Genomic DNA, 15,731 nt, shown 5'->3' on the forward strand with positions numbered 1-15,731 from the left:
TTTTTTTCTCCGCCCTAGAAGGAAAGTTTCTGATAGCAGAAACCCTCCGCAATTATATCCAATGACCAATCAAAATCAAGACGCAAAGGAAAACAAATCCTGTGATTGGTCTAAACCGCTACTGGTTTCAAGGCGCCCCGCATGGAGGGGCAGTGAATCTGAATGAAGGGTGTGTAGAAACCGACGGCACATTATTGTATGTGCGCCTCACTTGCGCTCAAACCTTCAGTCAGAGAGAAGCGCGTCTGCAGAGCGCACGCGAGACCAGCGAGGAAAGCGCACTCTGCTCAAAATATCCGACTCAAGTTTTCCAGCAGCGACACGACTCCTAAATGTAGGTCTAAAGTCACTGGATACACAGACTTGATTTGGAGAGCCAGGTGGAAAACTTTAAAGAACAGTCGGAAGATTCTCTAACAAACCTTGAAGAAGAGAAAAAACCGATGCGCTCACTGTGGATTTAGTTTGGATTTATTCTCGGACTTGGTTTTCTTACCAGATCCACTTATTTGCCTAACATGCTTGCTTTTAGACCACGAGTGTCGTGACAGGAGCCTAATCGAGGAGTTTTTGATCGTTTAAACGCATACGATCTGTTCACACAGAAACTTTTTCTCCGAGCACCCGCAGCATAATTTCTTTCGCACCGAATCACCCCAATAACAGCTCTCTTCAAAATGCAACACTTTTGCGGGATTACTCGATACTTTCTTCTATTCCTCACCATTGCCCTGCAGCCAGCCAGCGGCCAGTACGGAGAAAAGGGCATCTCCATTCCCGAGCACGGGTTCTGCCAGCCCATATCGATACCTCTCTGCACGGACATCGCCTACAATCAGACCATCATGCCCAACCTTTTGGGTCACACCAATCAGGAGGACGCCGGGCTGGAGGTACACCAGTTCTACCCCCTAGTGAAAGTGCAGTGCTCCATGGACCTGAAGTTCTTCCTCTGCTCCATGTACGCGCCGGTTTGCACGGTGCTCGAGCAAGCCATCCCGCCGTGTCGCTCCCTGTGCGAGCGCGCGAGACAGGGCTGCGAGGCCCTCATGAACAAGTTCGGCTTCCAGTGGCCCGAGCGACTGCGCTGCGAGAATTTCCCGGTGCACGGCGCGGGGGAGATCTGCGTGGGTCAGAACACCTCGGACGCGGGCAGCCCGACCTCAAACCCGACGCCCTACGTCCCAGAGCTGATCACATTACAGCCGAGCGTGGTCAGACCCAGCCAGCAGTTCACATGTCCGCTGCAACTCAAAGTGCCCACTTATCTCAAGTACCACTTCATGGGCGAAAAAGACTGCGGGGCGCCGTGTGAGCCCACTAGACCCAACGGGCTGATGTATTTTAGAGAGGAAGAGGTCAAATTTGGGCGGCTCTGGGTTGGGATTTGGTCTATTTTGTGCTGTGTTAGTACACTGTTCACCGTTCTCACGTACTTAGTGGACATGAGGCGGTTTCGTTACCCGGAGAGGCCCATCATCTTCCTCTCCGGGTGTTACTTCATGGTGGCTGTCGCGTACGCAGCTGGTTTTTTCCTTGAAGACAAAGTCGTTTGCGTTGACAAATTCAACGATGATGGTTATAAGACCGTCGCGCAGGGCACGAAAAAAGAGGGCTGCACTATCCTCTTCATGATCCTCTATTTCTTCGGCATGGCAAGCTCAATCTGGTGGGTCATTCTGTCCCTCACATGGTTCCTCTCAGCGGGAATGAAGTGGGGTCATGAAGCCATTGAGGCCAACTCTCAGTATTTCCACCTGGCCGCTTGGGCTGTCCCAGCGGTCAAGACCATCACCATCCTCGCCATGGGCCAAGTGGATGGTGACATTCTCACAGGGGTGTGCTACGTTGGCATCTACAACGTGGACTCTCTGCGTGGCTTCGTCCTGGCCCCCCTCTTCGTTTACCTCTTCATCGGCACCTCGTTCCTCCTGGCCGGCTTCGTGTCGCTTTTCCGCATCAGAACCATCATGAAGCACGACGGCACCAAGACGGAGAAGCTGGAGAAGCTGATGGTGCGCATCGGCGTGTTCAGCGTGCTCTACACGGTCCCCGCTACCATCGTGATCGCGTGCTACTTCTACGAGCAGGCTTTCCGCGAGCAGTGGGAGAAGACCTGGCACATGCAGACGTGTAAGCGGTTCGCCGTCCCTTGCCCAATCAATAACTTCGCCCCCATGTCTCCAGACTTCACCGTGTTCATGATAAAGTATCTGATGACCATGATCGTGGGAATCACCTCTGGATTCTGGATATGGTCTGGGAAAACTCTGCAATCTTGGCGCAGGTTTTATAAAAGGCTCAGCAATAGCAACCAAGGCGAGACGACGGTATGAAAAAAGAGCGAGTCGTCCTGATAGCTTTGGTCAAGCTTTGACCATGCAACTTTTCTCTGAGATAAACGTCTCGAGCGGAAAACTGTTACGCAACTTGTTGAGTGAGTTTTGAGAACACTACTAGACGTCTCCACAGTGGAAACGGACCATCATGAACAGTGTTATCAGCACGAGACTGTTTAACCATCGGGTTTTCTCATATATTTGTATGTGAAAGAGACTATGTTTCTGTGCAACACGATATCATTTGCCGATGTGATCTCTGTAGACAATACTGAATGATTTGCGCCACATTCACGGTTCTGTACCTGAAAATATTGGACGTAATTTGCCTTATACACATGTACCATCCCTTGTTTTAACTGGGGACTTGTATGACTTTCGCAGCGCTCCGTCGACAATCGTGCATACATTGGCGCACATGGATCGTCAAGTACGCGTTAGGATTGGGATACTTATATGCATGTGTACAGCTGTGAATTTATGCAAGCTCCCTTTAAACGATGTAACGTGTAAATAATCACCTTTTTTGAAAGAATATATGTATTTATGAAAATAATCTTGCAGTTTTTTACTTGATTTTTAAAATTTGGTAAGAGACCTTTGTATCTGTACAGTTTCGCTGAATAAAATGATTAGATTTTTAACCGACTCATTTCACTTTAAAGATGGCATTACACAGTTTTGTTTGCTACCAATTATTTTTAATATCTTGAAAAAAAGACATAAAGATGTGTAGGCCTATACCACAAGTGCTCAATGATTATTTAAACTGTTGCTCCAAATGCGGTAGCCTTTTTACTCCAGACGAAAAACATGAGGCCAAATTATTTTTAATTAAAGTTATTGTAAAACAAGACAATGTCAGCCTCAGTAAATGAGACCAAATAAAATTGTGCGTCCAGGTGTGTGCTGTGGTGATATTTATTTTATTTATAGTAAACGACTAAAGAGTATTTGTGTTTATTAGAGAAACTCCTTCAGCTTTACTGAGATGAAGGGTAAGACCGGGACTCTGGCGCCACCCGCAGGTGACTGTTATGTTGAGGACACTAGAACTTTGATATATTTAAAAGCATTGCTTTTTAACAACCTTAAAAGTAGCCTACACTGTAAATGTGCGTGCTGCAAAGCAATCATCAAAATTTTATATTGCATTACATTATTATATCATATTGTGAAAAGAATACATTTTTATTTGATGAATCATATTCTGTTACAATAATAATGTCACAAACTTGAATGTCTATAGAACAAGCTGTGAACATTTAGTAAATAAACACTAGGGAAAACATTAAGATGTATAATAAAAAAAACAGCAGATGAGTACAGAAGTTGATATAAAATACATGGCATTTTGCATTATGCCAAAAGTGACTGAAATAAAGTGTAAAGAGGATACTCATTGCTGAGGTAGTATCCTTAAGTTATTTTAATCTTTACATAAATTGTTACTGCATTAATACTAATAATACTCATAATCATAATACATTTTGAGAGCAGAAAATTAACCATTTTCGTTCAATATAATCATTAATTTTTAATTATTTAAATTTGGGTCAAAAATGACTTAATGACTTTTTTTATCATCATTACAATATTCTACACAGGCAAGGTTGAGAAAAAGCAAGAGCTAAGCTCAGGTTGTGTAGGCAGGTTAACATTAAGTATCCTATCATTTTGTCCTATTAAGCCCTGCAGGTGGCCAGGCTAGGGTTCTGTTCAACGTCAAAAAGTATGATCTCACATAGCAATAAAAAGATTCGCCACATAACACAAGGCACATGGAGATGTGGTTGAAGAGGCTAGTGTTGTGGTTTAGGCTGAATAAGTCTTCCCTCTACAGTAATCTGTGAAGCTCAGTTTAAAATTACAACTTCATGGATAATAGAGTATAGTAAAACACAGGAGCTGATCGAACGATAACGACCAATGTCCTGTTTTACTAAAATATATTCATTAGCCAGACATAGCACCTGCTCACTCCATGCATCTTTCTTTGTTTCTCTTGTGGCTAAACTGTGACGGTATCCTCTAACATTATTTAAGGACATCCTGCAGGTCTTTAGCTTGAACAATTTCTCCTGTCTATTTGATTGATGGAGGGGTTTTATGTAAAGGAAGGAAAAGTCTGTTTCTTGTGGCACAGTCAATAACACTAATTAGGGATGTGCTATCCCGCGCATATGCGAGGAGGTCATGCAGGAGACCCAGTTCTGGTTATTCACAATGGCTGTGTGCTGTCATCTTCCTTTTGTTTGTATATTAGGATGGGTTTAGCTTGTCAGAGTTGCTGGCCTGACCAGGAGTGGGTAATTGTTCAGTTGCAACCAAGGCAACAACAAAACAGTAGTGAGCTGAAGAGCGGTGGAGAGCCTGGCATCTGCAAAGCTCAGTAAACACATTCGTAACATGATTCAGTAGTATGAAAAATCAGTGGGCGGGGATGCTGAACAAACACACAAATGCATTCTGAATTAGAAAGAAATGGTCACTGAGGAGAGGAGAGCTCAGCCACAAACTGAGGTACGAGAGCAAAAGCGACTCAATAAGCTGAATACGCTATTGTTTAAAAAAGAAAAACTAAATTTATTTATTTTTTTAATTCTTAAAATAATCTTTCTTTATAAAATCGAAAGTACTTTTTCAATTCTAAAGAACCTTTCAGTTCCTCCTAAGACCTGCAGTACGAGGAAAGGGCCTCTTATTCTGTATTCAGAGGATCTCGCACTGGCATACGAGACTGGCCAGGTTAACAGGAAGAGAAAGGCTCCAAGCTGCCCAAAACAGGAAGTTGAGAAGCAGCTGCACACCCTGCGAGACCTGACTGGAACTATTTTGGGTTTTGGAAAAAAGAAGGTAAATCTGAGAAGTAGAAGAATAAAGTAGGCTAATATAAAAGGGAAGTACATATAGCATATTTTTTATATTTATTATGGACAGAATACACTTTAAAAACAATATACTTAGGCCTAACTGAATTTAATGTTTTCATGTTAGTTGCAATTAAATGAAAATGTATTGTAGTCTGAAATTTATATTAAATGCAACTGGCTGAACTCGAAAGTGTTTTTATCGACCAACTTAAATAGGAATTGAAGTACATCTTTATGTTATAATTATACATTTCGGTTACACTTTATTTTTAGGTGTCCTTGTTACAGTGTAAGTAACATTAGGACTAATATTAATTAGTTATATGTACTTATTATATTTTTAGGGTTAGGATTAGGTTTATAGTTACTTGCATGTAATTATGCATAATAAATTGTTATTATAATAGTAATAGTTACTGGATGTAACATATGTAACAAGGACATCTTAAAATAAAGTTACCTACACGTCTTTGAAATATAAATAAGCAAACCTGTGTCATGTTTTTAAATATATTTGTAATTACACATTTGTAATTAAGCTGCAGTTCAGTACATTTAAAATAACTGAAATGTAATATTGTATTACAAGCTAGAGTTTAAATTATAATCAAGTAATTGACATTTACATATTTTAATCAATGCAAATTAAGTGTATTTGTAAAAAAAAGTCTTTAAATTAAAAAATGTTCTTTAAATTAAAACTTAAAAATGATACATTTTCACTTTTTTAAAGTGTACTTTAGTGTGCTAAAGATGAAAAGTTACTTATATATATTTAAACGGCCTTTAATTTGATCTGAAAGTACAGTTGTTGTTGTTGTTGTTTTTTAAAATAAGTGTTTAGTGAGTGTTCCACAAAACAATGTTGTTACTGTTGTTTTTTATGCCGAGGTCATGAAATTCTGGAGACATCATTCATATTTAAATTATTTTACTTAATAGAAAAGTAAAAAAAAAAAAAACACTGGATACTGAAAAGAACGCTGAACAGAACAGTCATCTGATTAATGTATCAGTTAACCACTTCAGCTGTTATTTTGATTTTTTGAGAATTAGGCATATGCAATATTGGACCCACCGGTGGGTCCCCAGAGTTGATGTGGTTAATGTACATGTACTTGAGACCGAGTACTGCATGAAACGAGTATCTGTCAAATTTCTTCAGTTAAGAGCCCCAGATCTACTACAAATGAACCATTGTACAGATCTGCCTGAAGTTTCCTCCTGATTGCCACAGAGCAAGAGAGGTGGGACGTAAACCTGAGGGACTGGCCAGTCCACAATAAATCTTCCAGAATTTTACTGCCCAGAAAAGTTGAAACTCAGGTTCAGGTCAGGGTGACAGACTCAGCGGCGGTATTAGTTTACCGTCTCTGATTGCCGTACATCTGCTCTACTGGCCGGAGAGGTAACCCCATCCTAAAGGCAAGTAGGTGAAATGTGGTATGTTCATTTTACATTTCACTCCATAACCTTTCACTGAGCGCTTCAGCTGCACCTGGGCCAGGCAGATAACGCTGCCGTCAGCACACACACACACACACACATGCGGTCAGTCCTCAAGGTGTCTTCAATTTCCTCACATTCCAGGTCAATCAAACTGGTGATTTACCCATAATGTGCCATTTGACCTCTGAGAGATGTGAGCTGCAAATCTTAATAAAGGTGTCCTGAGGGATTTTACATAACCACATGGTCCACAATCTATCCAATTCCCGTCCACCAAAATCTGCTAATGCTCCACAGCCCTTGACTGTTCCCTCATTATATGCATATTAATCCATCCTCTCTCCACGCCGCCGAAAATCATGAGTCGATGCAGAAAGAGATCAAAAAGATCACTGAATCAGGTGTGCATCTTGAATGAGAAAAGTAAAGCTTCTATCATCCAAACATAAACCCGCAGGAACCATCAAAAGAGAAACTGCCCGAATACTCTGTGATCAGCATGTAAAAAAAAACTTCAATGACACCGAAAAATTGCTGCGGTATTTGACCGAAATGGCACCCTCTCGGGGCAAAAGGGGAATGATCCAGGTGATGAGAGCTGAATGCAGTAATCAGTGTGTTTACCTCATAGACATGAGGGTTTGGACAGGGATTTGGAGGGGTTCCAGAGAGAAAGGCCTTCGGATGTGGGTGGCCTGTGTGAAGTCTCGATCCGTCGCGTTCAACTATGGCAGAATATAAACAACACAGGTGTGCTCCCGGGACTCAAAAATGACCGTCATGGTCATCCTCAGCAAGGCAAGCTGAATTCAGACAAATAATGCTCAGACATAATATCAGTATTATTGATAGCAAAACTAAACTAAAATAATTCCAAAATTAACTAAAATAAAATAAAACTGAACAAAAAAAATGATTTTATTTTTGCTTAAAACCGTTATAACCCACCTGCTTTCAACTTTTTAAAAAAGCACCACTTCAGCAGCCTTAAAATACCATTCAAAACCTAAAATAAAAACAAAATTGAAAAGTTAAACGGAAAACAAATAAATAAATAACATTTTAATACTATAATAACCTTCCATAACCCAAAAAACAAATAATACTTTCAATTATAACATTTAATAATTTAGAAACAAATGCTGATCAAATAAAGATAAAAGCTGTTTGTAAGTTAATCGTTTTATGTGAATAAATAATAATGACAGAAAAGTTTCTTTCAACCCTACAACACAACACATAATTTAAAATGTGGCTAAAAAAACTTCACATTCCTTCACATTAACAAAGTATACTGTGCTGTATTTTATGGACAATTTTTTTATAGGAACTGATTTCAAAGCATTGATGTCTGGCACCTGGTTTCTCTTTATTATTGTTAAATGCTCAACCCAGGAGATCAAAACATCTCGGTTCTCTTATATTCTTTTGAATCTATTGCAAGGTATTGCATCCAAAAGAATTCCAGTGTGACTTCCAGCTCGGCATTCACGTTTTCATTTTCCACTGATGTTTACTACAAAGAGGAGGCCACGTGCAGAGGAATCCATCATGCTAATACAGACAGATGATCTTGAAAATAATTGAACATTGTGTTTGAGTGCTTTCAAAAGAGATAGTTAGAGATAGTGGAACATGTTTGGAGAGGACTGGAAAATCAAACACATGTGCTCTTTATATATATATATATATATATATATATATATACAACTCGAATTCCGGAAAAATTGGGACGTTTTTAAAATTTTAATAAAATGAAAATTAAAAGACTTTCAAGTCACATGAGCCAATATTTTATTCACAATAGAACATAGATAACATAGCAAATGTTTGAACTGAGAAAGTTTACAATTTTATGCACAAAATGAGCTCATTTCAATTTTGATTTCTGCTACAGGTCTCAAAATAGTTGGGACGGGGCATGTTTACCATGGTGTAGCATCTCCTTTTCTTTTCAAAACAGTTTGAAGACGTCTGGGCATTGAGGCTATGAGTTGCTGGAGTTTTGCTGTTAGAATTTGGTCCCATTCTTGCCTTATATAGATTTCCAGCTGCTGAAGAGTTCGTGGTCGTCTTTGATGTATTTTTCGTTTAATGATGCGCCAAATGTTCTCTATAGGTGAAAGATCTGGACTGCAGGCAGGCCAGGTTAGCACCCGGACTCTTCTACGACGAAGCCATGCTGTTGTTATAGCTGCAGTATGTGGTTTTGCATTGTCCTGCTGAAATAAACAAGGCCTTCCCTGAAATAGACGTTGTTTGGAGGGAAACATATGTTGCTCTAAAACCTTTATATACCTTTCAGCATTCACAGAGCCTTCCAAAACATGCAAGCTGCCCATACCGTATGCACTTATGCACCCCCATACCATCAGAGATGCTGGCTTTTGAACGGAACGCTAATAACATGCTGGAAGGTCTCCCTCCTCTTTAGCCCGGAGGACACGGCGTCCGTGATTTCCAACAAGAATGTCAAATTTGGACTCGTCTGACCATGAAACACTATTCTACTTTGAAATAGTCCATTTTAAATGAGCCTTGGCCCACAGGACACGACGGCGCTTCTGGACCATGTTCACATATGGCTTCCTTTTTGCATGATAGAGCTTTAGTTGGCATATGCTGATGGCACGGCGGATTGTGTTTACCGACAGTGGTTTCTGAAAGTATTCCTGGGCCCATTTAGTAATGTCATTGACACAATCATGCCGATGAGTGATGCAGTGTCGTCTGAGAGCCCGAAGACCACGGGCATCCAATAAAGGTCTCCGGCCTTGTCCCTTACGCACAGAGATTTCTCCAGTTTCTCTGAATCTTTTGATGATGTTATGCACTGTAGATGATGAGATTTGCAAAGCCTTTGCAATTTGACATTGAGGAACATTGTTTTTAAAGTTTTCCACAATTTTTTTGCGCAGTCTTTCACAGATTGGAGAGCCTCTGCCCATCTTTACTTCTCAGAGACTCTGCTTCTCTAAGACAAAGCTTTTATAGCTAATCATGTTACAAACCTGATATCAATTAACTTAATTAATCACTAGATGTTCTCCCAGCTGAATCTTTTCAAAACTGCTTGCTTTTTTAGCCATTTGTTGCCCCCGTGCCAACTTTTTTGAGACCTGTAGCAGGCATTAAATTTTAAATGAGCTAATTAAGTGGATAAAAGTGTAAAATTTCTCAGTTTAAACATTTGCTACGTTATCTATGTTCTATTGTGAATAAAATATTGGCTCATGTGATTTGAAATTCCTTTAGTTTTCATTTTATTAAAATTTAAAAAACGTCCCAACTTTTCCGGAATTCGGGTTGTATATATATATATATATATACGATTCTTTGTTTCCTTTAGTCAACGGTTGGATCTCTTGCTGGTGTAACGCACCCCTTATTGCCAGATACTAAACATGCTATTCAGAAGATCAACACTCATCACAGACCTGGAGAGAAGAACTATAATTCAAGCCAGGTTAATGGTGACACTCTATAAACAATCCAGTCAATGTTTTATATATATTTTAAAGGTATATAGAATAAAGGGCAAAATGCTTTAAAATGATCTTTCATGTCTCATTGTTTTTCAGGAGAAAAAACGAATCAGTTCAGATATCAGCCACGTTTCCTCTGTTCCCCTCGGCTCAACAGGGCAGACCTGGGTCCTCTACCACCCATAACACATGGTTCAGTGCAAATCCAGGAGAAAACTCAAGCGGCTCCAGGTAGAGTTTATGAAACACAAATGACACTAACCATCAGATAAACGCTTAATATTCAAAAGCAGTTCTTGATTAGATCAACAACATCCTGTGTAGCACAGCAATGTCTGCGAACACAATGAACAAAATCAAAATATGTTTAGTTCAAATCCATTCATAGGGTGAATGTTTACATCTTTAAGAAACGCATATCAGATACCTGCCTCTGAATGCACTCTATTCATGTCGGGACTGAAAGCATTAAGTTAGGAAAATCCCACTGTGCATTGCCAAGAGGAAGTAAAAACTGATTCCTAAAATGTAAACCATTACAACCACAAGCGGCTTCTTCAGCTTCTACTTGCTGTGATATAACTGGACACAGAATAATGCTTGTTATTCTGTATACCTCTACAGTATGTTCATCTGGCTCTTTTCGTCTCTTTTCCAACACTGACCTGAAATTTCCTCTTCACTATTTAATGTACACTGTGCTTTTGGCATCATAAGACCAGACCCTTGGAAAGGTCTGCTCATAAGTAAACATCTGACCTTTAACAGCATCTGATTTCATTTTCTTGGATAATCTCTGTCACTGATGTAATATACTGCTGTTTATGTGAAGAATTTGGCTTTTAAACTTTTACAATGAAAAATGTGGAGCAGAAATGCTAAGACGAAGTAGACTTTTGATCTGAATAATAAGATCTGAATCAGTATTTAGTGTCCATTTAAAGTCTATATATGACATTCAGATACATGCTTTTCTACGTAAACTTCTGTGACGATAATGCATTGTCAAGTCGTGTCAAACATTGTCAAATATTACTGAAATATGTATTGTAAGAACACCTGGGGCTCTTATTCATGTGCAACCTCAAAATGACTATTAAGTATAAATAAATCTACAAAAATAAATTTTTGTTCTCTCTGTTCTCCACCTTTGTGCATTTTAACATCTGCTCAAGCTTCTGTATTACTCTGTACTAATCTTCCACAATGTGATTCTGTGAAAATTATAAATCAGTAAAGGATTAAATGTTAATATTGTCAAATACTGTATAAAAAACCTATTAGAAATCTTTATTATTTTAATATCATTTATTCCTGTGATGCAAATCAGAATTTTCAGCATCATTACTCCAGACTTTAGTGTCGCATGATCCTTCAGAAATCATTCTAATATGGTGATTTGATGCTCAAGAAACATCTCTTATTATCAATGTTGCAAACAGTTGTGCTGCTTAATATTTTTGTGAAAATTATGATACATTTTTCAGGATTCTTTGATTAATAGAAAGTTAAAAAGAGCAGCATTTATTTTAAGGAGAAACCTTTTGAAATCATAAATGTTACTTTTAATCAATTTAATGCATCTTTGCTGAATTAAGTAATTAATAGTTTTAAATAATTCATTATTTAAAAATTTAATCATACCCATTAAATATTTTTAACTATAAAAATATGAAAGATACAGTGTAAATGTTAAAACGACAAAAATAACATGTAATGGGATTTGTCTTGAAGAACACTATTATCAATAAACACCACATAATGAGTTAGTTCATTATGTTGCATTTTACTAACCATTCATTCTTAACTGTGCCTCAGATGACCTCAACAGGACACCTGTTAAGGAGATGGAGCCATGTGGTGATTTGGAGCATGCAGTGGGGCTAGACCGAAGAGAACAGGACCCTCATCTGACATCAAGTGCAGGATTATAGAGATGGATCTTGGAAATGTCATGTGGTCTGATGATTTAGAAAAAGGAGGTAATGATAGATTTATTTATTATTCAGGTTTAAAACAGTACAGCTGCTGATTCGCATATGACTCACAACATGCTGGTCCTAGAATTCAATGCAAACTTTTTCAAAAGACAAAAACAGATCTAATATTGTCCTGGGGCTCTTATTCAAGTGCAGAACTCAAAGTGACTCACCCTGAAAGTCAACGGCAGTGCGGTATTGAAAACTGGTGAAGTGATGAAAAAATACAAGAACACTGCCAAAACTCTGACTTGTACATGTAAACGCATTACTAATGAGTCTTGTATCAAGTGATCCCGCTAGAAATTTATAATAAAATTCAACAATACAACAGTTTAAAACAATACCATTTAAATGTATTTCACTGTAAAGTAACTTCAATTTAAACTTTCAATTTAAAAACTAACTTCACTATTGAGTTTTCTATTTGAATATATTTTCAAATATATGCTGATTTGGTTAAATGTCTTTTCCTTGAGTGACTGTTTAATTATTTTTGACCTTTCGTCGGTCATCGCACAATCCAACCAAATAATGTTTAAGTATAATTCATGATTATTTATTTGGGTAACATTTAACAAAGAGGTTAAATTGATTGACAATAGATCATCCGCTAAGTGTCATGAACCAACAATGAACAATATTTTTAAGTTTATTTAAAGGTTAAGTTTAATTTATACTAATTCTATAATACTATTATGCTAATTCAGGTTCATTCCTAATTACTAATGTTCATTTATACAACTTCAAACATTAAAAGTGTATTATTATTGTATTGAAATGAATGCTGCAAAAGTAATTAAATTAAAAAAGTTTGTAAAATTATTGTGATACCTAATGCATTGACTAATATTAATATATTAAACCTAAATTTTGTCATGTTTTGTTTGTGTTTTTGATATTTTTCTTATTTCTTCTTTTTTTAAAGTTTGTTCATCACCATGGTTACTGATTATGCTCTTCACCTGTGTTTTATTAAAGCACTAATGTGAAGCAGTGGTTTACAGTGAATTTATAACAGCTAAGGGGTGCTGTAATAAATTCACTGTACCATTGCTTCACAGGGCTTATCGCTTTTATAAAATGGTTATTCCATATACATAGTAAGGTTTCACAGAATAAAACAGAGCAAATAAAGTGTAATGATATAAACTAAAAACAGTATTCTTCCACAGAACAATGTAGTTCCTCAAAAACAGTTGTGGTTCCAACAAAGTGGTTGCAGAGTAACACAAAGAAATAAACAAATGTGTATGTTTATATAGTGTAACTTACAACAGCTTCAGATGAGGCTCAACCAATCAGAATCAAGGACCGGAACTATCCGTTTTATAATTAGTTACTCATTATCTAATCCTTGTGTATTTATATCCTTTTGTTTCCTGATGATTTGCACTGTTCCTGTGTTTCTCCTTTGCTCACATTTAATAGTGTGTTTTCTGATTGGCCTAATAAACATACCTCTTGCAAATAGATCCTTGCTTCAACTCTGTTTGCCTGAACCATACTGTGACAAATTTAAAGTCCTACCAATTTCTCATTTTCATTGTTTTGTTTTTTCCTTATTTTTAACCATCTCATTTTTCGTGCTGCCGACCGCCTTTCCTCTTCTCATTAGTTCACACATACTGTACTATCCTCAAACGAGGCTTAAATAAGCTGTAGGGTCCAGGGCTGCAGAGGCTCAGTGAGGAGGTAAAGTGCAGCCCCCCTCTGAGGGCCGAGCACCTCTTCATGTGTGGCTCAGCTTGTGCTTGGCTGCAGCTAAATGAAGTCTTTAGACAGGCAGAGCAGTGGGGAGTGAGGACAGGGTGGTGGGAGATCTCAGGGGCCGATATGGTAAATAATAACGCACAGGTAAGGTTCGGTTGTCCATTAGCGTTCAGGGACCCAGGCAAAACAAGCCTCTCTGAGAAAGCAGCGATGCTGTAGAGCATTTCTGCACAAGAACTTGTTTATATTAAGATTGTTTAACTATTGCAAGTGAAGAACTAAAGTGAAGAAGTGAATTCTTTACCTTTTATTCCCTCAGATCAACATCCCCCTCTTGGTGCATTGCCCCGGGCCGACGGGGGTTCAGGTACACAGAGCTCCATGACTGTGTACAGAGAAAACACATCAGAAGCACAAACAGGAAACACTAGAGGTTGCATCCCTCCGGAGCTCAGAGGTAACAGCATGATTCATAAAGATCCACTTAAAGGGCATTTTCAAGATATTTTCAATCTACACAACTATCGTGTAATGTTAAAATCTAAATATGCAAAATAAGTTAAATTCATGTAATTATTTATATAATTATATAATGTTACAGTATATAATATTTTATGAATTACATTATTATTATAGAAATATTTGTGTAGTTATATTTTACCATCATTTTACCATTTTATAGTCTATAGCTGTGCATATATGTAAAAAAATTTTTGATGCTGCTAAATCTTCCATATTGTGTATTTCAGCATACATTTTAACATATAAAAATGTATGCATAAACTATTAATACTAGTGAGATCAGACTGACAGTTCATAATACTGACTATAAAAAAAAAAAGTTTGACAACACATTTTTGTGAAAAGAGTGTGCCTGTGCCATCTATGCAATGACATTCATATGTTTTTACATGTGAATGACGTGTCTAATTAAGAAAGTGAAGTGACATTCAGCCAAGTATGGTGACCCATACTCAGAATTTGTGCTCTGCATTTAACCCATCCGAAATGCACACACACAGAGCAGTGAACACACACACACACACACACTGTGAGCACACACCCAGAGCAGTGGGCAGCCATTTATGCTGCGGCGCCCGGGGAGCAGTTGGGGGTTCGATGCCTTGCTCAAGGGCACCTAAGTCGTGGTATTGAAGGTGGAGAGAGAACTGTACATGCACTCCCCCCACCCACAATTCCTGCTGGCCCGGGACTCGAACCCACAACCTTTCGATTGGGAGTCCGACTCTCTAACCATTAGGCCACGACTTCCCATTATATTATCCCATTAATTATATCTTGGAGCCACTGAATGAAGAGCATTGTCTTCTTTTTCCTCTTTTAAGTTTGTTAAGTCTCACTGTTTGAATCTCTGTGTTTGTCAGAATGGCAGGGAGGCAAAGCAGTGGTCACCCTAATAATGGGTCCTGATGGTGAAATCATACGCTTGTCTCTCTGGGATCCCGCAGTTGACACTGAGGACCACCCAATAATGGGCGATGTCACACAAGATCACGGTAATCGAGGCTTTACTTGGTTTAATATTGTGCTAACCAAATAAACGCAGAACACAAAAATGTCTATACTGGCTTTTGCTCGCAAGGCTCTTAAGGAAAAGAGAAAAAAAACATTCAAACGTTCCCAAGACGTTATTCTCAACGACGTGTGTTATTAGAGTTATTATGTTGTAAACGTAACTTGTTGTCAGGGGAGACTGTATTAGTGTATTTCAAAGACAGATGAGGTGATGGGTGAGAGTTCAGGTCAAATAAAGGGAAACACAGCAGACAAAACAAAAATAGAGAGCACAGGAGGTCTGTAAAAGACATAGATGATGTTAACATGAAGAATGTACATCTTTGTTTCCAGTTCTTCTGAGGGAGGTTTGAAACA

The 15,731-nt window shown here is 38.4% G+C and overlaps 1 protein-coding gene across 1 annotated transcript; it reads left to right on the forward strand.

Annotated features, from left to right (window-relative positions):
* Positions 1-207: 207 nt before the first annotated feature.
* On the forward strand, positions 208-2,983 carry fzd7a (frizzled class receptor 7a). The gene has a single exon (XM_059499782.1). The coding sequence runs from the start codon at positions 678-680 to the stop codon at positions 2,334-2,336; it is 1,659 nt and encodes a 552-aa protein (XP_059355765.1). The 5' UTR covers positions 208-677; the 3' UTR covers positions 2,337-2,983.
* Positions 2,984-15,731: the final 12,748 nt, after the last annotated feature.

Source organism: Carassius carassius, chromosome 19 (genome assembly GCF_963082965.1).
Source record: "Carassius carassius chromosome 19, fCarCar2.1, whole genome shotgun sequence".
NCBI lineage: Eukaryota > Metazoa > Chordata > Actinopteri > Cypriniformes > Cyprinidae > Carassius > Carassius carassius.